Below are 24,969 nucleotides of genomic sequence, written 5' to 3'. Positions count from 1 at the left end.
AGAAAAACAAAATTTTTTTACAAGTTTAATTATGAAATAAAATTTATTATATAAATATAATTTAATTATTAAAAAATGGAAATTTCAAATATTTTTACATTGAATACAATGGATGGTCCCAATAAATTAATTATAAAATTAATATTTCAAAATATAGAAAATGTTGTAATACTAGAACTATCAATCTTTAATATGTTTTTATACATATAAATGATTAGAATTAAATATATATATAATTAGAATTAAGTAAATATAATGAAAATAAATAAGTGTATATCAAATATTCATTTCAATGAAATTTAACATTAATTTTACTATAAATACTTGCATGATATTGACATAAGTATAAAAATAAAAAATACATCATTTTGAAGAATTTTATAATTTTAATATTAATATTACTAATATATCTTTATAACTTAATATATTTTAGACCTTATATTTTTTTATATAAATTATTTACTTAGAAGAAATATTCAAAAATAAAATTTTTTAAAATAGAAATGATTATTACAGCATTTATATTTCTTAAATTTTTGAATATTTTTATAATATTTTTTAAATAAAATGACATATATAAACGCAATGATAAAATAACATTAAAATTTGCATATAAGGAACCTGTAAAAAAAATGATGTCTTTATAAATATTTTAAATTTTAAAATAATAAAGTATCTCTTTTTTATTCTTCTTCGTTATATATATTTTTTATAAATGGTATATATAACATCTAGCACTTTTACTGCTAGTCATAAGAATGGAAATCCTAATATATTTTGATTAAACATTACAAAGTGCACATTGTACAATATCAGCATATTCTATAAACTGCACTAAAAAACAGTATTTGTTATTCATATAAAAAAGTTATGAACAGTTATAAATTTGTCATATATCGAGCATACAAAAAAAGAAGTAATATTAATTGTAAGAATATCTATGATCTCACATTTTGGCATTAAAAAATTAGAAACAAATATAATGCTCATATTATATAAATTTTATCAATATGAAATTTTTTTTTAATAAAATTTATGTTATTTATATTTATTGAATTAAACATACTTTTGAAGTTCCATGAGATTCATCCATAGCAGCTGCTCGTCTTTTTATACCTTCTAAATATATTTCACGATTAAACAAACCTCCACCAAGAGGTATACTATAAATATAATAAACATTAATAAAAAAATATAATATAATTTAGAAATAAATTGAATTATATGAATAATAAGTACATACGTGTCAATACCAGGTCTTATAGTTGTTTTAAAAACTCCCCATACAGGTTTATGATCTGAAGTACAAATACTTGGTACAGAATCATAAACCAAACATTCTATAATTCCATCTTTATATGAACTAGAACTTTCATGACTAACTCTTCTAATATATCCTCTTGTATGTCCTTTTCCTTTAAAAAGAATTCTATCAGTGTATGCAGGTGTGCGTTGTTTACTGCTTGAATCAAAATTTTGTGTTCCGGGATCATATTTATATGTAGGAGGAAATGTAATTGGAGCTTCCTCAAAACCTCGTAAAACTGCTCCTTCATTAAGAATTGTTTGTAATTGATCTTTGTGTAAATTTACAGGTAATTGTTGTGGAAAACATGTATCTGTAACCCATTGAATAACTTCTTCTCGTGGTTGTGCTAATCGAAAATTTAAATCACCACACCAAAATATGCAATCAAAATTTTGAGTTACATCTGAAAATATAATATTCATTTATTTTTATAATATAATAAATAATTAATAAATAATAAATAATTATATATCTATACCTTTGCTTTTATGTCTTGTAGGTAAATCTTTAGGAAGATCTAGATTTCTAACTATTCTTTTAATATCATTTACTCTTTCTTTAACTTTATCTTGATGTGCAGTTAAATGTGCAGTAACAAATAGAAAGCTTGTACCAAATAACATTAAAGCTATAGCTACTGCTCCTTTTGTTCTAAAAGCAGTTCCTGTCCTAGTTGAGAAACTAGCATCTTCAGGAATAGAACAAAACCAAATTAAATCTCTTCTTAAGAAAAGTGCAAGATGTAACGTTCCTAAACCAGTACTGCAAAGTAATACATGAGAAGGACCAAGAGTTTCTTGTAATGCTGCTTCCCACTCGCTTCGTTCGGAACAAGATTCTTGTGTTCCAATTGCTAATAAATCTGGAACAGTTTCTATATCTGAAGGTAACATAAAATCGTTTAATTCTTTTGGTGGATTTTGTCCATTCATATTCCATGTTCCAATAAAAATTTTTAATTCACGATTCGGTAATACTTTTTCAAGTTCTACTGGTCCAAGCAATGAATTTGCAGCAATTCTTCCATGAAGAAAATTTCTGTAACGAAAAAGTCATAATATTTATAAAGATAAACACATATTTATATTTATATATATATTATAAGAATTTTATAAAATTTTATAAGATACATGAAATTTAAAAAATTATTTTTTTACCTTTCTCGTGCTTTTTGAGTAGGAATCAAATTAAGAACTTGAGCGGCTAATAATGCTTGTTTTGCTAAACTATCCATAGATGCCCCAGTTGTTTGAGATTGATGACGTTCTTTTTTTTTGGATAAAGCATCATGAGATGTGGAACGTGGTTTAAGTTGAACAGGTGCACTTTTTATAGATTCTGGACTTGAATGTCTCATAGAATTTGTTGGTGAATTTCCTATTAAATTATCCACAGATCGTCTATGAATTAGTCTTTGTCTTAAATATGCAGGAACATTTGGAGAAATAGATCCAGAAGATGAATTTTCACCTAAAACAACAAAATAATATAAAATTATGTAAAATAATATAAAAATACAAGAGTATAAAATTTAAATAACACATATATAATTCAAAATAATATCATGTACAAAATAGAATGTTAAATGATATTACAACATGTATTTGTAATGAAACTAAATTGGTTCAATTGCTAGTTATTCTTGATGCTGACAGAGTTAGAAAATTAGCAGAAATATGATTCATTTGAAGTTCATATTTTATTCTTTTCTCAATAGATATGTAATTACACATATAAATAGAGTTGAATTATTTCTAAAATAAGAATACTTATTTATACATAAATAAATAAACATAGGTATATATATAATTTAATATATATATATATATATATATATATATATATATATATATATATATATATATATATATAATTAAATATATATATGAAAGTAAAAAATTCAAAATAGTCACTGTAAAGATTTTTTAATATGAATTATTTAAATTATCTATATAATATTTTTAATAATATTTATCTATTAATATTAATAATTCTATTTAAATACTATTATACTTTACAAGTGGCCAAATCGAAGAAATAATGTAATACTTATGTAATAATAAAATAAAAATATTTGAAGAAGCATAAGAATCAAATTTTAAACTGCAGGTATATTTCATTTATTTATATTTTTGTTATACCTTCTTTTCCCGGTTTTTCAGTATTAGAGTCATGATATTGAACCATATTGTAAACATCAAAAGGATTGTAGAACTGCCGTTCCATTTCCAAGAAGAAATAAGTGATATATTTTCCTTTTGTAAAATACTCATCCTTTAATTTTATTTCATTTTTTTCATTCTCAATAAAAAGTTCGTTTTCATCTTCTGATGATTCCTCAAATGAATCTTCTGTTGACTCTGCAGAGAAATCACTATCTTCACTATTCTCTTGTGGCATTATGTTCTTTCTTTTTGATAAAAATTTATGCATTTTTTTGTAAACAATTTATACTATTAGAATTTGCAATTTTTGAAAAAGAATCAAAATATTTTAAAAAATCATTTTTATTTAATAAATGTACATTTTTTATGTTATAATTTTTTTTTAAAAATGCAATTTTTTTTTATTTAAATACCTATCTGAATTACATTTAAATTCTTTTTCATCTTTTCATTGAATATTATTTTCACTAAATGCTTTCCTATGTCTTTGAATGTGCTTATATGTGAATTATTAGAATATAAATGATCATTTTGTTTAAAAATTTGAGTTATATTTGATTTATTTTTATAGGTAATTTTATTGTTTTGAAAATTGTTATACAAATTTTTAGTATTACTTTTATAATTAATATTTTCTGTGTTATCAAAATTAATACCATTGAAATTTAAATATATTTCTTTTTTCATAACATTATGAGATTTAAGCTTTATGAGATTAAGTTTATTTAAGTTTTCAATACATTTTTCAAAAGCTTCTTCAAATTTTAAATTTTGTTTCACTTTTAATTTGCCACTTTTATTTTGTTAAATACTTTACATAATTTATTAAAGAAAGAGATTTTTTTATTTTATTACTTTGATTAGACATGTTTAATATATAATAGAATAAATAGAATAAAATATAATATTTAAAACAATTCTTGAAACATGTTTCTATATTAAAGATTAAGTGTTAACTGACAGTAAAATTCACATCTCCTTGCATAAATATAATATAATGAAAGCATGCAGAAAAAGATAAGGTGGGGATATGCAAGGTCATTATCTCATTCAATCAAATTGAAAGACAAAAACAGAAAATTTATCACAATGATCATAAATAAAAAATAATATTTAATATTATATGTGAATTAAATAAATCATTTATCAATTAATTAAATAATTAATCTTAAATTTTTAATTTCTCAAACAAATAAATTATTTTTAATAGAATAAAAATTTTTAATAAAATATAAGATGAATCTTACCTTCAATAAATGTACTTTGTCGATCTTTATCCATAAAAATACTATTTTTTTCTATATTTTCTTGGACATTATATGTATTATGTAAATTTGCTATGTAAATTTCTTCTTTTTCTATCATTGCATTTGTTTGACAATTTCCATTAGCAGAAGCTACTTCAGATTTAACAGAAGTATGACTCAAAGTAGTGGGAGATAATCTACTGACAGTTAAACTTTGCGGTGGTGTTCTACTGCGTTCAGTCATTGCACAGCATAATGAAAGTTTTGTGGTGTGAGATCCATGTTGTGAATTTTCCAGTTTAGAATTCTTATTTGAATTACCATCTTTATAAGATGTTTCTAAACATCCAACTTTGGTCTTTTTATTCATAAGCATACGACAAAGAGATTTTTTCTTTTGCTTTGATTTAGGAGAAATATCAGCTTTAGCATTTGTTATGCTAGAAATATCAGTTTCTTCACATTGCTCCATTGTATTTATAGTTTTATATTTTAAATATCATATAATTAGTTCACTATTAATGAATAAAGTATTTTATTACTGCATATTTTAAATATATTATTTAGAAAAATTAATAATAATAGTTTAATATAAATGATCTACTACATATTTCACTATTAAATAAATTAAAACAAAAGCATTTGTAATTTTTTCATATAATTATAATTATTTTCTTTTATGATTTAACATATAAAAAAATTCTTTTAATATATTTGTGATTATGGATAAGTACTTGTACGTATGTAGCTTTTATATGAATAATGTGCAATTATATTAAGAATAATATATATTTTATTGTACAATATAGACTAGAATCTTAAAACAAGATATTTATCTTGTTAACATGATATAATACTTTTATCGTATTAATATATTACCATTATACTTCTCATATTTAAAGAAATACATATAATGTTATTTTAATAAATAATTGCACTTCAAATATTAATAAATTTAAGACTTTCATATAATGAATTATTTATGAAGAATAAATAGAATAAATATAAATAATGCATATTTGTAAATATGATATTAGAATGACAGTTTAGTTTCCACTTCTTGATTTTTTTTTATAGATATAACATTCATTTTCTTTACACATACATATATTCTTTCATAATTATTCCAAGGAACTATAGTTAAATTTTTCAATATTGTGCTGTAAACTAAATTTGATAAAAAAGCATTGTGCTCATTAAAGATCGCAGGTTAATTAGATTCCACTTATATATACTTCTCTTATATTATTACGAAATTCACTTTGACTTTGAGTCTCACATTGACTATGCATTGACACGTCATTCACACTAAAATTCATAACAAACTGCATTATTGAAAATACTTGAAAAACGATGATTAACTCTAACTTCCGCCTCCATATTTAAGTAAAAATAAAATAAAATATATAACATGTATGTTATATTTTCAAAAATTCAATAAAAACTTTATTATAATTATCATTTTAACAATAATTTATTCCTATTTTGGATGAAACTGTCACAAATCTAAATACCCGTATTCTTCACTACTTCGGCGCTGATTTCTAAACCTGCGCAGCTGTCAATCAAGCAGACGACAATATCATTACATTTCGATATTTCATATAAAATAATATTTTTCTAATTAATATTTAATGTAAATCATTATAAAAAAAAGAATCACTAAATGTTTTAAAATATTTTTATAATCAACACAAAAAAAAATTATATTTTTAACTTATTAAAAACATAATTGTCAAATCTAGCAGACGACGGTCATTGGCGCCTTAGTGTTGGCAAGAGCCATCTATGATGCGATATACTTCATATACTCATACATATGCACATAAGTATACATATATACATATATATTCGTTAGCTGTCGTTTGGCGGGTTGCGTCACTATGATGTTTGTTTACGTGAGGATAAGTGTACATTTAAAGAAATACAAATATACAATTGAATTATAATAAAAAATATATATATGTTCAATTGCTATAATTATATCATTATAAATAAAAAAACAGCTATTTATTCCAACTTTATAATTGTTTGATAATAAATAATGTAAATAATATATATGTAAATAATATATTTAAATGTAAACAAATAATCGTGTGTGATTCATGAACAATAATGTAAAATACATATTTAAATTTCAATCGTATAATTAGCAACTAATATAAAGATTATTAACTATATAAATTTATATATTTATCAAAGAAGATTCCAGAAAGACGTAGAAGCGATACTATACACATAGGAAAATGTTTGTATACATAAGTATATCACCGCGGTTTTTGAAAAATATTTATTTGATGTTGATAGAAATAATATAGATTTGACCAAATAATAAGTTTTGTTAATTATTAAAACTTGATTATAATGAATTTATAAAATTACACTGAATAACATCGAACTACTTTAAAAAATTTTAAACACAGTAACAAAAGAAATGCCACGACATGGTAAGTATTTTTTTTTTAAATAACGTAATTTAATTTAATTATAAATATAATAATTTTTATTAATTTTTATGATATAAATAAGTAATTTTATGTATTTTTAGAAGTATTTTTATAAAAATTCTTTAATTATTAACTTCTAACTTTATTTAAAATTAATATTTAATATTTATAATATACATACATATATATATTATAAACATATATTTTAAATTTAATATAGAATTTTGTTTTATAAAATTAAAATATATAAAAACATATAGATAATTAATGAAAAGAAAAATATAAGAAATAATGAAAAAAAATTATAAATATTTAATTATAAATATTTAAATATAAATTTTTAAAAGAAACTAATTATTAATATAAATAAAATAATATATATAAGTTTATGTTATATTAATAATAATTTCTTATATATTAAAATTTTTAATAACAAATTTTTAATTATATATATTTTATTTTTTGAATTATCAAATTTTGTAATTAAAATTTATACGTGTAATTTTATGTAACATATATATATATATATATATATGAGTAAAATTTTTTTTCATTAAAATTTAATAGATCACGAATGTGATAAGAGTAGTTTCAAGTTTTCATATAATTAATAATTACTAGTAATAATAATATTAATATTATCATTAATAAATATGATAGTATACATAGAACTTAAAATAAAAATAAAAATTATGTTTAAAATATTAATTATATTTTATGTTTCGAAAACAATTATAAAAAAAGATTTTATTTTTAAAATGCACGTTTTATCATGATTTTATTATATATTATTTATGAACAAATATATTTTAATAAATTTAAATATCATTTAATATTATATTATATTAATGAAAAAATTTTTTGTAAAATTTAATTCAACAAATAAATTCAAAATATGCATATATATTTTATATGATATAGTTTTGTTAAATAATTTAGAACAATGTGCTAACAAATTTTAAGAAATGTAATAATTTTTTAATTTAAAATCCGTTATTAAGTATGTTGATCATTGATGAAAAAATAGTAATAAGTAACAATTCATCAAAAAGGATTATACATATATGCAAGGTAGAATGTATGATTGTGAACGGATGAGTGCAAAGAATTAGTAAAAGAGGAAATAAGATAGAAACATAATTCGCGCCGCCACCGCGAGGTGTCAGCATTGCATGCGGCTGGCTCGCTAGCGGCCACCATTGTTGAAATTCTGCTTTGGTTGATGCCCCGACGATTTTTTGACCAAAAATCGTAAATTCGCCAGCCCCTGGCAAGGGCCCTATGCGGAAGGTGCGTATCCCGTGGTAATCCTGTGACTATGTCAAAACTATAGCAACCGTCAGTGGCATGTTTTACGATAAAAGGTCTACCGGGAAAAGCCAGTGAAATTGAATGTGCCCATCGATTTACGCGAAAGAAAGAGGCATCCATGTCCGTGTCGTACGTCTTGTCGGGGTGTTGGTGTTGTGTGCGCTGCTTGAATTGTGCATGGTACGTGCGTGCATGCGTGCCGGTACAATGCAACGCGTCTATCTCGCGCACCATGCAATCTGTCGATCTTAGATCCTGGTGTATGAAGTGAAAATTTCAATTATCGGAATGTTCTGGGAGTGAGATATTTGGGCGTCAGATAGAGATCGCGCGGAACTTGCAATTTTTGAATAAGTGCACATTGTTCCGCGTGTCGGCACGCGCGGCTCGCGCGTTATCGACGATACTGTCTAGGTGCGGGAACTACATCTTTGCTTTGGTGTTTCGTTGTGTACGTGCGTGAAGTTTACGGGGTTAGATGTCTTCTTTCCACGCTTTGCACGTTGTGCGTGCATAGGCGTGTGCACACGCACGCACGTCATTGATATATGTATACATACACAAATCCGTATGTATTTCTATGTGATGTATGTGTTTCTATGGGTGTATATGCGCGGCTTGGTTAACGTGCTTTCTTCGTATATATGCGTGCTCTAGTGTCGTACGTGTACGCATACTGCATGCCATTGGAATTCACGAAAAAGTACACGAACTGTATCCTGCTACCACGCCGTTGGATGAAGAAATCGAAATACACAGTGTTACATTCGCATGCCCATCGCTTCCCTCGTGGGTAACATCGGCTATGAAACATTTACAGTGTTATTACTTACATTGTGCTTCTGTGGAAACCGTTAGAATTTCTTTTCGATACTGTTGTGATAGTTTTTTTAAAAGAAATAATGATAAATCTATGATGAAAAAATTTCAAAATAAACTTAGCTTAGTCCTTTAAAATTGTTGAATATATTAATGTTGACACAAATGGCAAAATACTGTGATTTTTCTTCATTATGCTTAAAATTTATTCTCAGATCTTCAATTTATATTTTATAAATTATACATCTCTTATTATTTAAACATATTGTGAAGGGGTACTTTCAATTATGTATTGGATTTATATATAACTATTGATAAAATAAGATTGTTTTTTCCATTTCAAATAATTTTTATCAATTTTTGAAGTTGGGATTATATTTACATTTTTTTTAAAATGCAAATACATTAAAATTTATCAATAAAGTGATTCAATATTAATTTATAATATTGAAAATTATAAAACTGTAAGACAACCACCATTAAAAAATGTAAACATTGCAATATATAAACTTTGTTGCAAAAAGAATTTGCGCTTTGTGAAATACATAAATTACATAAAAATATTTTAATATAAAAGATTGATTTTTATTATTATTTAGAATTAAATAAATTAATATTTAAATAAATTTTTTGTATTCTACAAATTTATGTAATTGTATGAATTCTTACAGAATATTAAGAACTTATAATTTTGTATTTATATTATTTATTTGATATTTTTATTTATATTTCTTTATTATTAATATAGCAAAAAATACATTTAATTATTTGTTTGTGTTTTCTTATAATTTCAGAAATAGAAAATATTTGTAATTGTATATTATAAAGAGAAATGGCCAAAAGTTCTGATTTATATTTTTACTTACATTTTTACATTCTTGTGTTAATTATTACTAATAAAATATGTTTTCTTATAATAATTTCAGAAATAGAAAATATTTATAATTATATATTACAAGGAGGAACGGCCAAAACTTCTGATTTATATAATTCATTAAATAATTGTCAATATTATTGCACACAATATATACCATTAATGAATATTAATGAACAAAGCGTAAATATTTTATATCAGCATTATGGTGTGAATTGTCAAAACATATGGACTATTCCCAGTAATGGTAAACATAATTTTTAGCGCCTCTTTCACATACAATTTATTATAAAAAAGGAAACTTATTTTTATGTAATTTTTTAAATATTATTTATTTTTTTAAATACATTGTATTTAAAAATTGTATTTAAATTTAATATATAATTTCTTAAATTCCTTATTATAAAATTGTGATTTAAATTTTCAATTTTCAATGATAATATTTGTTTACAGGGCCATTTATACGTGGAGTTGCGCCAAAATGGGCGCTATCAAATAATTTCATGCAGTGGGATTACATACAAGAATTGGTAGCACATGGTGATGTGCCTGATGTATATGATTTACGTCACAAGGAAGAAAATATAAGTGCATCAGATTTAGATTTATCTTATGTTAATCAGTTTATAAACTTCATACAACCTACAAACAATAATAAAGTAGCAAATTCTGATATACAGAAAGATATAGCTGATAAATGCTTATCAGAATTCTCAGAACTTGTGCTTAAAAACCATAAGGAACATTGTAGTACCTGTCATAGTGACGATAATAAAATAAAAACAATTAATTTATTGAATACTAACAAAGACACAGTCATTTATTCATTTTATAAAAACAAAATTGAAAATTTACCTGAAGCAAAGAAAGAAATTGATCATTATCATAAAGTTGTCGATTGTTTTACTTGTTTATCAGAGCAATCAAATATACAAAATATTACACAGTACAAGACTTTGTCTAAAATTTTGGAACAGTATAAAAATACTTATAATCTTCTTTGTGGTTCTGAGGAAGATAAGCCACTTAATTTAATAAAAAATTTGGAAGATAACAAAAGTTGTTGTAATAAACAGAGTGAAGATAACAAGAAACTTTGTAATTTTACAGATATAAAAGTATCTATAAAGGACTGTGCCATTTCAAATCAAATAAATCATTCCAATAACATAGAAAATTGTTATATCACAAAGTACAAGGAAATAGATTATGGTTTATTAAAATTCTCAGATTTAAATGAAATATCTTCTAATATAAAAATTGACAAAACATTACTTAAAACTCCAAAACATAAATTATGTAAAAATTTAGAAACAAACTCAGATTGTGTACCAAATAAATATTTAGAGCAAGAAAATTTTCTTGCTCTTGATAAACATTTGAATGATAAAACATCATTACTTTTATGTGAAAAGAAAAATAAAGATCTTTCTTATATACATTCATATTTGAATGTCAAAAATACAGGTATTAAAAGTGAATCTTCAGACGAACAGATAAATAAATCAAAGCACACACATTTTGCAAGTGCTTGCAAATCAATATTAATTAATTGGGAGGATTTCGAAATGTCAGGACAATATCCAGGTCATAGCCGACCTCCGGTTGGTACTCCTCCTCCTCAGACGGTTTGGAATCATCTTACAATGGCACAAAGTCAAGGTAATATTTTTAAATGTTTCTAAGATTTATAATATAGAACAAAAAATTTTTTTTTTTTTATGTTAAAAATAATTTTTGTAGTTTCAGGCTTGAATATTCATCCAACAGCTTTATCAGGTGCTGCATTAAGTCCAGCAGGATTTTATACACATCCATCTATGGCAAGAGCATCTCATATAACATCACAACTTACACCACAACTTGCACATACTCAAGCACCTCCAACATGGCATACACCAACTGTTCCATCAAAGACTGTTACTCCAGCCAATACTCCAGGAAATCCCTTATTTAGTTTACAAATGTTGGTAGATAATAGGCAGAACCAAAGTCAGTATAGAAACTCACCAGGTTCACAAAATACATTAGATTTATCTTCCACATCTGAAATTATTCCTGAAAACTACTCTCGAATACCTCAAGATATTCCAATAAGTTTAACTGCAAGAAATGTAGATAAAGGTAGCAGAAATGGAAATATTATTTCTCCTCCAATACCTCTAAATGGAGAAACTTCATCTGATAGTGGAATCAGTTCGTCGGTTCCAACACCTAATTCGGTTAGTGAACCAGTTTCACTTTCAACTAAAGAAGTTACAACACCTAAAATAACAGTAAAAAATTTTGAAAGCAATTTAAAAGGAGTAGCAAATCTTCATGATAAGATTAAAGAAATGAATGTCGACAATTTTACGCAAAAAGTTATAAATTTACCACCTAGTGTAACAATTGAAAGGGTAGTTTCAGAAAAGAAAGAATCTGAAGTTACAAAAAATAAAGATACTTTAAGTGTTATTGCACAAGTGCCAAGAAATGTTCTACCTGTTATTGTAAATCTTACATCTAGAATGGATAAAGATGTAACAGATAGTCCAAAAAGAGAATCATCTTCAGAACGAGATAAAAAAATTGAAGAGACAAATGTTAGATCACCTAAAAATCTGCCAAAAAGAGGTAAGAAAGGTGTAGATTCTCTATTAGAAAAATTAGAAGGTGGAAATAAAAAGCTTGGTAGCGCAGAAAATATCGGATCTGTTATTGTAATGCCAGTAGAAGAAAAAGATACCTCGAGCGTTAAAAGTATGTCCCCTGATAGACAAAAATCGAAATCTCCAAATAGAGAAGATGAAGTAGTATCTCCAGCATTTAGCAACGACGATTCTAATGATAATACTAAACAACGCAGAAAGAGAAAACTAGAAAAACCTGTACGACTTAGTAAAGACTCTAAAACAGAAGTAGAAGATATGGAATTAGAACCTACAGAACCAACAGAAGCTAGAACAAATGAACCAATACCAGAAGAAAGAACAAATACAACTCCAATTGTAAAATTAGAAGACAATATTGACACAACAGAACAGAGAATACCTGAAAAAGTTGAAGAAAACATAGAAGAAACAAGTGAAGAAAATCAACCTATTAGAAGGCGGAGAAGTAGTGAAAGTACACCTCCTAGTTCAACTCCATCAAATCAAAGGGTGAGAAGAAAATCTAGTGATGATGCAACTGAATTTTCAAAAGTAACAAGTCCAAAACCTGTAAATAATACAAATCCATTTAATGAGGTTGAATCAGAACTTGAAAAAATGTTTGCTGGTATTGTTGAGACAGAAACAGATGTCAAAAAAGAAGAATCAAAATCAGAACTTACAGAATCTGAACTTCAAACTGGCAGTACAACAAAAACTGAAAATTTGGAAAATAATATATTGCATACAAAAGAGACACAAAATGTAAACCCCACTGATGTTTCTTCTACTGTCGATACCAAAATATCTGGAAAGAAAGGGAAGAAAACCAAAGTTCAGGGAGGTAAACGAAAAATGTCTAGATCATCTGAAAATATTTTTGGAACTGTCGGCAATGATATACCTCAGAAAGAAATCAAAAAGAGAAAAGTGTCTAAAAGTTCAAAAAAGCAAGACGCCTCGAAAAAAAATAAAAAAAATATAAAAGTAGATGGAATAAGAGAAATGGCATATGATTCTGGATCAAATGCAAGTTCTATTAGATCTCGTGGACCAGTAGTTCATGTTGAAGGTCCAAGAGATAGTCCATTGAGTATTCAGGTAGTTAATGCTCCACGGGAAGAAGAAGAAGAAAAAAGTAAAGAAAAACGAAAGACTATTGGAAATAGTAATGCGGGAAGAAGTAAGAGGCTCAGTCATCAAAACGATTTAGACTATAGGGGTATGTATTTTTGATTTAAATATCTGTTTGAAAAAATATTTATAAATATAAATTATAATAAATAATTTCATTAATAATATATATTTATAATTTAATTTGTTATATATTTTATATAGGTAAAGTCAGTAGAGCGGGTCTCTTTAGTTCAACATTATCGTCGCGTTATGACGCACATACAACAGATTCAACATGGGTTTGTGTATTTTGTAAACAAGGTCCTCATTCTGTAATTCCTGGGGATCCGGCTCGACCACATCCTAATTTAGCTGGTCCACATATAGCACCTGGAACATACACTGTATGTGAAATATTTTTTTTTCAAATATTTGTATTAAATATCTTTCAATTTAATTATTAATTATACATAAGATTGAGAAATAATATTGTTAAATTATAGGTTCCAGCTGGTGTCTTGAGTGATTTATTTGGACCATATTTAATTGGCAAAGAACGTTTAGAAGATGGAATTCTTTCTGCTGATGAACAAGAAATTACTACAGAACAGAAAAAAGGCGGTAAAAATAAAAGAAGTTTGAGGTATGCTGGCTTAGCCGATCAGTTTACTGCAAAAATGGGTAAAAAGAAAAGAAATTCCATTGAAAGTAATACTAATGCCATGTTTACGGGAATGACCGTACTTCCTGGAGAAGAACAACGTTGGGAAGTTTGGCTTCATGAACAATGTGCTGTTTGGGCAGCTGGAGTATACATGGCAGGTATAATAAAAATAACTTTTTTATAAATATTTATTATAAAAAATTGATTAAATTTAAAAAATACGGTATTATAAAATTCTGAAAAAATTGATATTATTATAGGTGGAAGAGTAACAGGTTTGCAAGAAGCTGTGTGGGATGCAGCAAAATCGATATGTGACTCTTGTGGTTTAACAGGGGCAAATATTGGTTGCGTTAAACGTGGTTGTAAAGCTGTTACACATTATCCCTGTGCATTAACGAAAGGTTGGCACTTGGATACTAATCAGTATATACCGAAATGCAACCTTCATCGGATTACGTGAAACTTCGGTGAGTTTGCTTATATAGATTATTATGAAATAATATATTCAGTATTTTATAATATATGGCTTTAATTTAGAGCACCGAATGATGATTAATAGTTATAAAAAATTATATTCAAATTTATTTGTAAAACAAATTTGCTACAAAAATATACATTCAAATTAACAAAGCGTAAAACAAAACATCTTCATATATTTATATGTACAATGGGATATATTTAACAATTTAATATTTTGTTTACTAAATACTTTATTATAACTAATATTTTTTTTATATTTTTTTTTATTGAAAAAAATTGAAATCTAATTTCAATTTTAATGAAATCTAATGATTAATTTATATTTTTCAGCATTTAATAATTTTGAGACGTTTTGAAATTACGCTTTGCATCATTCGATGCATAAGTGTGTTTGAAGTGTGAAAGTAAAAATGTCAAATGTATAAAGGACAGAAATATTGTAATTTACATACACAAAATATCAATATGCTCGACAGAAATATCTTCCAATGTACAAGATGTTGAAATGAGAATGCTGTTACTCTTGAGAATTAAAAATGAAAATGGAAATTAACGGAAATGAAGACATGGAAGTTCTTCTCGTTAATTAAATTTAATTAATTTTCTTGGCCTGTGGCCTTGAACAGTGGCCTTTTCGACCTAATGTAAAAGGAAGATTTTTTAATTTAAAATCTGTAGTATAGATGAATTGTTGCTGAGGAACAATATTAATCAAAAAAGTATTTGCTTTTTTACTAATATTTATGAAATTTGAAAACAAATTTTTCCCTAAAACATCATGTACGCGGGAATAAAATATGGGGCATATTGTATCAAAATTTGAACAAAATTATTCAACAAAAGAATGAAACAGCACTGAATTTCTTCTAAGTTGTATGTGTGTATATAAAATGAGATGGATTATTAATCAATTAAATTGATGGAATTTGAAGACTCTTGACACGTTTCGAAAGAAGTGTGGATAAGAAACATGTAGACAAGTGTTCTCCTGTGAATGTAAGAAATCATCTGTAAATAACAAAGTTCTTATGTGAAAAATGACTATTATATTATTATACAATTTCAATGATAGCAAAATATTTTTTCGTTTTTTAAAATCATATTGCTTTAGTAAGCATGTGTAGTTAATGTTCTTTATTGCGGGAAAATATTAGTGTAATAATACTTATTTCTATTATAATTTTTTGAAGATCAATTGTGACATATAAATCTCATGTAGGTGTAAATAAATAGATTTTCGCTCATATATTTCCTTTTATTTCTTAACCTTGTCTATTTTATAGCTATATGTTGAAGTCATTTCTTTATTTAAAGAGAACGAGCTCACATGTTTACTTGAAAAGAGAACACTTGTAATAAATGTAGCTATTGTTATAGTCTAAAAAAGAATGAAGATTTGTTTCAGAAATATTATCTTCTCTTTTTTTTGGCATGTGACGATTATAATTTCATTGTATACTATAATTTATGAGTGTGAAACCAGTGATTAAGATTTAATAGCATATATACAATTTAATGATTAAATTAATTGCTACTTATTATTATACAATTTATGATAATTATTACTGATTTATATTATTTTTTCATATTATTATTGTAATCATTTGCGCTACCATTATTGTCATTGTCGTTTTCATCAAATTTTGTAAGAATATAAAAGAATCAAGATTTTGTAATAACAAATATAAACACATTGATGATATTGATTCTCTTGATGTATCAGGGAGAAATAGTAAAAAGCAGGAAAATTGTATAAAAATATATAGAATAAAATGTATATATAATATTACTTTGAATAGACGAAATATATATATATATATATGCATGTGCGCGCGCGCTGTGTATATGTGTGTGTGTGTGTATGTGTGTGTGTAATATACACATATACATACATACATATACACACACGCGCGCGCGCGCACGCATACACATATCAGCAAATACAAAATGATTTGCCATTCCTGCTCTCACAACACAAAGTATGGCAAAATAAGAATAATCATTTTTAAATATTAATTATATAAATACAGAAAATAGTTGTCGAAAAAAAAGATTATTTGTATATATATGTCATATGTAGTAATAGATATCTTGTAAAAAGAATTCAAAGAACATAAAAAAAGCATTTTATTTAGAATTGTAGTATATTTGTTTTAATATAAAATCAGACAAACAGTTTACTTAAGTAAATGTATTTAGGTTTTTTTAAATTCCTCAAGACAGAGCTCATTACTTACATGTAAAGAGCAGTCTTTGTAACATAAAAAACAAAGAAATAAATAGCCAAAAAATACTGCTACTGAGTTTAATAAGAAAATTGAATTATAAACAAAACGCTTATATTATATAATTATGTATGAAAGAGAAACAAAATTTTATCTTAGATGGATAACTATAATTAATACTTGTGATACAAAATAATTTCTGGATTGAATGGTGTGATGAATAATTGCAGTAATATTTTTTCTTTAACTTTGCGTACATAGAGCGCTATAAGTACATATTCTTGTACAGTTTAGTTTTATGATAAGTCATTATAATATATATTACATATTTAATCTATTGAGAAAGATATAAATCAAGATATTACAGAAATTTTAGATATTCTAGAATTCTCTTTGTACGCATAGTTTACTTAAATTTAATTAATTTTGAAAGTGATATGGAAGAAAAATCTTTTATGATCTGTCTTGTATAAATGCTAAACTTATTTGGCTTGTAAATTGCGAAAGAAATAATTTAAAGCACTGAAACAATAATGCGCAAAAAATTTGAATATTACAATGCCTAAGTAATTTGTATAAAATAGATCTGTAAAATAAAATTGTCACATCGTGATACATGATGAGAGAAGTAACGTAGTAATGTTCGTGAATTGAAAGTAGCAAAAACAATTATGTAATGTTAAAAAATTAATAGGTATTTTTATTTCTTGCCTTCTTATTTTTTGAAACTAATTTAGTTATAAATTTTTTTCCTTTCTATTCTATCATTTTTCTTTTTTTTCTATATTTATTTTCGAAACTATTGTAGTTATATATTTTTTCTGTGACCTGGCTTAACATTAGTAGAATAATTAATAGAAAGAAAAAAAAATATTGATTTTTTTTTAATCTATTTAGTAATATTGAATAATAGAAAAAAATTCGCGGAATGTATTTGAAAATCGATACAATAATACAAGTAAATATACATCTTTGTGTAATATAAATATAGTGAATAATAAAACACATGATATAAGTCATAAGTCGGAATAACTACAAACAATTTCAAAATAGCCCTTAATAAATAAAATTCATGAATGTACAAAATTTAAAAAAAAAATTGCGAAATTAAATTCTTGTACCAAATTTAACTCCATTAATCAAAATAAAATAAGGAAAAATTACATGAAAGAATAAGAATAAGGAAAAATATGTACAAAGAATACACAATTTCGATTGCATAATGCAAAGTTTTACGTATATAATGATATAAAAAGAATAGTATTATTTTAATTCGTAATATATAATTCTTTTTTGTTATAAAGCGTAATGAAATGAATCTTTGTATATATATTTAAATATAGTAAATCTATAACCAAAATATACACTTTTAAATTGCGATGGCACCAATGAGTTATAGTTTTCTTTTTTTGTTGTATTAATATTCAGACATGATATCTATCAAAATAATAATATAGTTACCTTATTTTATATATAGCACAATAATATTTTTAATAAAATATTTTTTTACTATTAATCATTAAAATAGATTAAGAGTCTCTTTATTTGAAAATTTTATTTCAAAATGATTTATAGACAGAAATTTACAATTAAATTATATTCTTAATTGAAAAAAAAATTTTTTTTAATTTTTTATTAATAAACTATAAAAAATGCGAAATAAGGAAGAAGAAAAAAATAAATAGAAATATATTGTAATCATTTTATTTTTGTGATATGATATTTTCTATATGATGTATAATATAAAATGTTTTTAAAAATTAAATAATTTTCAATATTTTATTTTATAAAGATGTTTGAAATTTATTTAAGAATTGATTATATATCACTATTTATATAACACGATATATTTATAAAAAGATTTAGAAAAATTTATGTTAAATATGATTATTAGATATTCGATATTTTTAGTGTGAATCGTAAAAACACTTTGTTTAAAATACTAATTTATTTTTCCTCTTGATATTTAATTTATAATGATTCATATTAGAATTATAATATATAAATATTATATAATAATAATAAATATTTTGTTTATTATAGGATATTCTTTTAATAAAACTACATAAATATGAAGAAAATCTATTGTTTATTTATGTATATATCATATGTATATTTATTAAATTTTTATATATTATGAATTGATATATTATTATAATTATTAATTGTAATTTATAATCAACAATTATAAATTCATATTCGAAGTTCATTAACAAAAAATATTTAATGCTTATAAAAAAATTGCTATTTTCAAAAAATGTAGATTATATTTTGATAATTATATTATAAATTATATATTTTATAAAATTATTATGCTCTATTTTTTATTTTTATGAAATGAATGTTTTTAATTATTCATTATTTGATTTTTAATACAAACATGAATTATGTTTGTTACAGAGTTTTAAAATAATATAAGAATATGTATTTACAATAAGATTCTTTATGTTTAAATTTAATTTATTACTTATATATATGTCTACAAAGTAAAATTTAAACATACGCATGCGAAATTATATATCGCGCTTAGTGCGCCATCTTGAAATTTAAAGAAAGACATGCAATGTTGTGTCTTATCCCTAATATATCAATGGTTTTAATCTTCCTGTCATTGGTCAGGGAATGAGAAAGTCTTCCCACTTTCTAGTAGGATTTGTTTCTTCAGTATGTTACTGACTGCGGTGAGAAGTGGTTTCGCGGTCCAGTGTTCATATGGTGCTCAAGTTTTCATGAAGTTTTGTGATTTTTGCACCGACATAGAAATTATGTCGACTCAAAATGGGTAATTTATCAATACTAGTGAAATTTAGTGCGGTACTTTTCTTTTGCATTTTGGATTATACGCGGGCTGATAACGAATTACAAGGTAATGAAAATTTTCTGTATCTTTTGTATAGTATTTCCATACATCAAAAACACGTGGTTATTCTAATCTATCATATAACTGACTTTTATTTATATTTTTTGACAATTACTATTTTAACTTTGTACTTTGTAAAACTTTTTATAATATGTAAATTAATAACTTTTAATTTTTAATCAAATGTTTGTCTCTTACTTTTTAAATTTTAATTTATAAGTAAATTTGTAATATTATATATATAAATATATACATATACATAATAATAATATGTATATATTATATTTAGAAATATAAATATAAATAAAAATGTAAGATAAGATATTTTAATCTTGTTTTAAATTAATTTAATCTTTATTTTTTCTTACTCAATATATAATATTTTTTGCTTTTTAAATTATATTTTTTAATTAAATTTTATTCGTATGATTATTAGATCTAAATATATCAATTTGTATATCATATTACTATATATTCATATTTTTTTTTATTGCATTTGAAACGTAAGTGATTGAATTTATTTCATCTTGAAGTTAATTATTATACAATGATAATTATTATTATATAATGATAGTTTGTAAGTGCATTATACCAGAAATCCTTCTTTCGTATCAACTTTGTTCCTTCATTTTATATTCATTATATTGTTGTATCATCGTATTGTTAATTATTCGTAGAATTACTATTTAATAATAATTACATTTTAATTATATAATATTTAAATTAAAATATAGTTAAATTAAATTAAATAAAAATTTAAATATCATACAAAATTTAATTTCACTTCTTATTGACATTCTTGAATTATTATTTTTATTCAATTTATATTATTTAAATTATTTTATATTACAATTTTTAATTGTATGATTATATGATTACATCATAATTATAAATTGTTTTTTAATTATATTGTTTAAATTATATTGTTGAATTATATTATTTTTTGCAAATAATGTTATAAATTATTATAAATTTTATTTGAATTAAATTTTTAAATTTCGGCATTCTTTCGAAATGCAATAATAAAATATAAAATAAATCTTGATAACAATAATAGTGATATTAATCTCACACTTAAATATCTATTTTGTCCAATATTATAATGTCCAAGCTCGTAATGGATAGATATTAAGTAAATGTAACGATAGTTCCGTTGTATATATTGATTGTCCTGATGTGTTTATATAAACTATTGATAAGTGATGGTTGCAAATTGACGCATACGCTGTCACGTACACAGACAAAATTCAATTTAATAACACATGAAATTTTTTTTAAATTAACATAAAAACTTAAACTAAAAACGATAGTGGTATAAAAATAAATAATATGTATTAAAAAAATTGTTCAAAATGTTAATTTCTATTTAAAAACTATTTAAGTTAAGAACGTGCTCATTTTTTAAATAATTTTTTAAATAAATTTTAAATAATCAAATTTTTCTCTTTTTTCTCTACATATGTATAGATATGACATAATACATACACATAATAATACAATATATATATATATATATATATATACATATATATATATAACACATCCAATATAACATAATAATATAATATATATGTATATATTTTAGCAAAATGTAAAATGTTTCATATAAATTGGGGATACATAATTTTCCTTGATGTTAATCAAGGAAATATTCAAATATTTGCAAATGAATTTTTTGTAGTTTCAATAGAATCAAAATTTAAAAAATAGAATTTAAACTTAGAAATATACAAATATTTGTTTGATTCTCAAGTTCTTGTATTTTTTGTACCATTTTGGTTGCGCATTATTAAAATTTAATTTTTATATTATCTGTAAATAATAGACTAATATTCGAAATAGTTTTTATTTATATAAACAAAATTCATCTGTATAAAGTTAAACTAACTATATAAATATTTTTTGATTGATTAATTTATAAGATATGTATATATATAATTAATTTATAAGATCATATATAATCAAATTAAATATATAAATATCTAAAATATATAAATGTATAAATCTTAAATTAAATTATATTTATATAAATTTTCTATATAATGAATTAATATAAATTTAATCTCCATTTTGTTTTTCAAAATAATCTTTTTTTTGTACTGAAATAGTTTTTATTTTTCTACCATATATAACATATTTTTTGTAATTCAGTTTAAATCTCCTTAAATATATATATACAAAATATCTCATTAATTTCATTTTGAATATGAAAAAATAAATTAAATTTTGTCAATTATTCCAAAATAATTGCTTGTATAAAATATTTGTATTATTTTAATAAAAGAAATTCAAGTTGAATTGCAAAAGATTTTTTACGCAATTGGAGAGAAAGACTTCTAGAAACATTTAAAATAAATAGAAATGAAATCGTGGAATTAATATAGATATTTAAATTAATTGATAATTAAAAATTTTCTTAACACAATTCTGTTTCTTTTTGATTGCATCTTATGTATATCATATTTTATCGATTTTAATTTTAATTAATTTCAATTTCAATTTTATTTCAATTAATCTAAATTTTGACTAAAGAAATTGTACCAGCAATTAACTATATTTGTCTATAATTTTTTGCACAAATAATTATAGACAAAAAATTATAAACAAATATAAATAATAAACTTTAATATATAAAATATAAACAATAAACTTTATATTATATTTCGAAAAACAAAACCTAAATTTAAATAAAAATTTAATGTTTAAAATATTCTAAATGTGTATATAATAAATAATGTTAGTTACAATTATAAATAATAAATATATTTAATTAAAAATAAATAAAATTTGAAATTAATTGTATATTAAAAATATAACTATATTTGTAAATTTTTATTTAATTAAAATTAATATAATTTATGAAAAAATTTTTTCATTTTAATGTTTTTATTTTATAAAAAATTTTTATTATTTATTATTTTTATAAATTTTCAATTGTGCTAATTAATAAATTTGAACCTTTTAATATGAACTGAAAATTTTTAATGAATTGCAAATTTTTTAAAACAAAAAAATTAAAATCACTTAATTAAAAATTTTATTAAAATTATCATTATAATAATGTCAATTATATATATGTATGTGTATATTATATATACATATTTATATATATATATATATATATATATATTATATATATAATAATATATATATATATAATATTTATTGCTTAATTAATTTCAAATTATATGAAAATTTAAATATTCGACAAAATCTCAATCTGCTTTCTGTTAAAATAAATTTAAAATAAATTTAGTTACAAATTAGCAGTTGCAATAAATAAACTCAATATGAAATAGATATAAAATTATATAAAAAATTTTAAAAATATTTGTTCATCAAATTTGTTTTTATATTGATTAATGTAATCTTGTTATTGATTAAAATGAACTTGATTATAAATTTTTATTATAATCAAATAAAAATCAAAAATTTCAGAAATTAGAATCGTTTGTAATATTAATTACAAATACATGTATCTTTCTATAAATCAAAAATAAAATTTAAAAAATTTCTTATTATTTTAATATATATTCATCTTATATTTGATCCAATTTGTTAAATAGATGATCTTTATAAAAAAAAGAAGAAAGTTTCGAAAGTTTAAAATCTCACTAATTATCGAATTTGAGTTTTACAATCAAAAAATCAAGTTTTGACTCATCTTTGATAAATTTTTACGAATATAATAAGTTTCTATTAATTATATAAGTTTCAAAAAAAATTTTGTATTATAATTTTTTTAATCAAAGATATTAATTAAATTATATGTTTAAAAAAAAGAAGAAAGAGGTCGAATACTAAAGTTTTTCATCATTAATTAAATCAAATGATATTAAATCAATGTTTAACTTGTTTGTGCAAGTGAAAGGAGATGAGGATCGCTTTTACGTTGTTGAAGCTCGGTTGTATGCAGGCTCTATGTTAGACAAGGCTGTGCTCACCGGCCCTGACCAGGACGGACTACCATCATGAACAGGAGCATAGATGTAGGGGAAAGGTATAAGTATTTCTAGGATGGAAGTATACATGAAACCTTCTAAAAGCAAACCATGGCATTTGCAATCACTTCTAATATAGTTGTAATGATTTAAAAATTTCCGATTTTTTTTATATTAGTATATCTAAGCAAATTTTATTTCAAATTGCAATGCAAATTGAAATAACAAATAATAATAAATACTTCAAATCAATATTTTCAATATATTTGACATTATGATATAAAAAACATTTATTTATTCGAAATAATAGTAGATAATTTTAAATAATAAATAATTTCATTATTTGTTTATCTTAAATTTGATAAATAATTCTAAAAATAATTCCAAATTGAATTCATAATATCGTATTGCACAAATAAATCAGACTTTGGTTCAAACATGTTCAAATCTATGCTCATTTTTAAAATTATGTATATTTTGAAATTATTTGAATTATGAAAAAATTATTTTAAATAATTACTTCTAATAGTGATTTTTAATAATTATATACATACATACATATATATATATATATATATATATATATATCATAATATTTCAAATTTTATATATATATCATAATATTTCAAAGATTAATAAAGAAATGAATGAATAAATTCCATTTAGTAGAATTTAATTTCCGAAATTTAATTTTTTATTCATATAAATCCATTAATTGTGCTAATTGTTTTCAAATGAATTCATCAGTTGTGTTCATAACTTTTATTGACTTCATTATTCTTTAAAAATTAAAGATATAATGTTAAAATTCATTATTGATATAATGCTGAATACTGTTTTAATAATTTAAATTCTTCTAGTTAATATTGGATTGT

At 23.0% G+C, this 24,969-nt stretch overlaps 3 protein-coding genes across 16 annotated transcripts in view; 2 read left to right on the top strand and 1 right to left on the bottom strand.

Annotated features, from left to right (window-relative positions):
* Positions 1-12: 12 nt before the first annotated feature.
* Positions 13-6,043, bottom strand: INPP5E (Inositol-3-phosphate synthase). 3 transcript variants are annotated; one of them, XM_086912405.1, is made up of 7 exons: positions 5,601-6,043; positions 4,722-5,236; positions 3,451-3,669; positions 2,467-2,779; positions 1,788-2,347; positions 1,244-1,712; positions 13-1,163 (listed from the first exon to the last, which is right to left on the bottom strand). In XM_086912405.1, exons 2-7 carry the CDS (start codon positions 5,191-5,193, stop codon positions 1,049-1,051), a joined length of 2,148 nt encoding a protein of 715 aa, XP_086768531.1. In that variant the 5' UTR covers positions 5,194-5,236; positions 5,601-6,043; the 3' UTR covers positions 13-1,048. The 3 variants fall into 3 exon arrangements, with proteins under 3 accessions (XP_086768531.1, XP_003698125.2, XP_012348435.2); XM_003698077.4 differs by lacking the exon at positions 5,601-6,043 and having other exon boundaries at positions 4,722-5,331; XM_012492981.3 differs by lacking the exons at positions 3,451-3,669; positions 5,601-6,043 and having other exon boundaries at positions 4,722-5,330.
* A 538-nt stretch (positions 6,044-6,581) lies between these two features.
* On the top strand, positions 6,582-17,984 carry LOC100871790 (uncharacterized). 11 transcript variants are annotated; one of them, XM_086912395.1, is made up of 9 exons: positions 8,058-9,047; positions 9,137-9,268; positions 10,225-10,419; positions 10,626-11,834; positions 11,916-14,027; positions 14,144-14,325; positions 14,425-14,743; positions 14,846-15,055; positions 15,399-17,984. In XM_086912395.1, exons 2-8 carry the CDS (start codon positions 9,160-9,162, stop codon positions 15,046-15,048), a joined length of 4,329 nt encoding a protein of 1,442 aa, XP_086768521.1. In that variant the 5' UTR covers positions 8,058-9,047; positions 9,137-9,159; the 3' UTR covers positions 15,049-15,055; positions 15,399-17,984. The 11 variants fall into 11 exon arrangements, with proteins under 11 accessions (XP_086768523.1, XP_086768529.1, XP_086768521.1 ...); XM_086912397.1 differs by lacking the exons at positions 8,058-9,047; positions 9,137-9,268 and adding an exon at positions 6,582-7,168; XM_086912401.1 differs by lacking the exon at positions 9,137-9,268 and having other exon boundaries at positions 8,058-8,458; positions 11,922-14,027.
* A 1,814-nt stretch (positions 17,985-19,798) lies between these two features.
* Positions 19,799-24,969, top strand: part of T48 (FU domain-containing protein T48) — a 36,782-nt gene continuing 31,611 nt past the window's right edge. The window contains exons 1-2 of one of the 2 annotated variants that reach the window (XM_086912392.1): positions 19,799-20,159; positions 24,019-24,153. Coding sequence is in view for 1 of the 2 variants with exons in the window: in XM_003698088.4 (XP_003698136.3) it covers positions 20,072-20,159 (88 nt within the window). In the remaining variant the exon portion in view is untranslated. The remainder of the gene's footprint in view (positions 20,160-24,018; positions 24,154-24,969) is intronic. The other variant, XM_003698088.4, reaches the window with a different exon arrangement.

Source organism: Apis florea, unplaced genomic scaffold (assembly GCF_048593485.1).
Source record: "Apis florea isolate Af1SG1 unplaced genomic scaffold, ASM4859348v1 contig_3391_pilon, whole genome shotgun sequence".
In the NCBI taxonomy this organism is placed as follows: Eukaryota; Metazoa; Arthropoda; class Insecta; order Hymenoptera; family Apidae; genus Apis; species Apis florea.
This window is presented reverse-complemented; position numbering and strand designations above follow the sequence as displayed.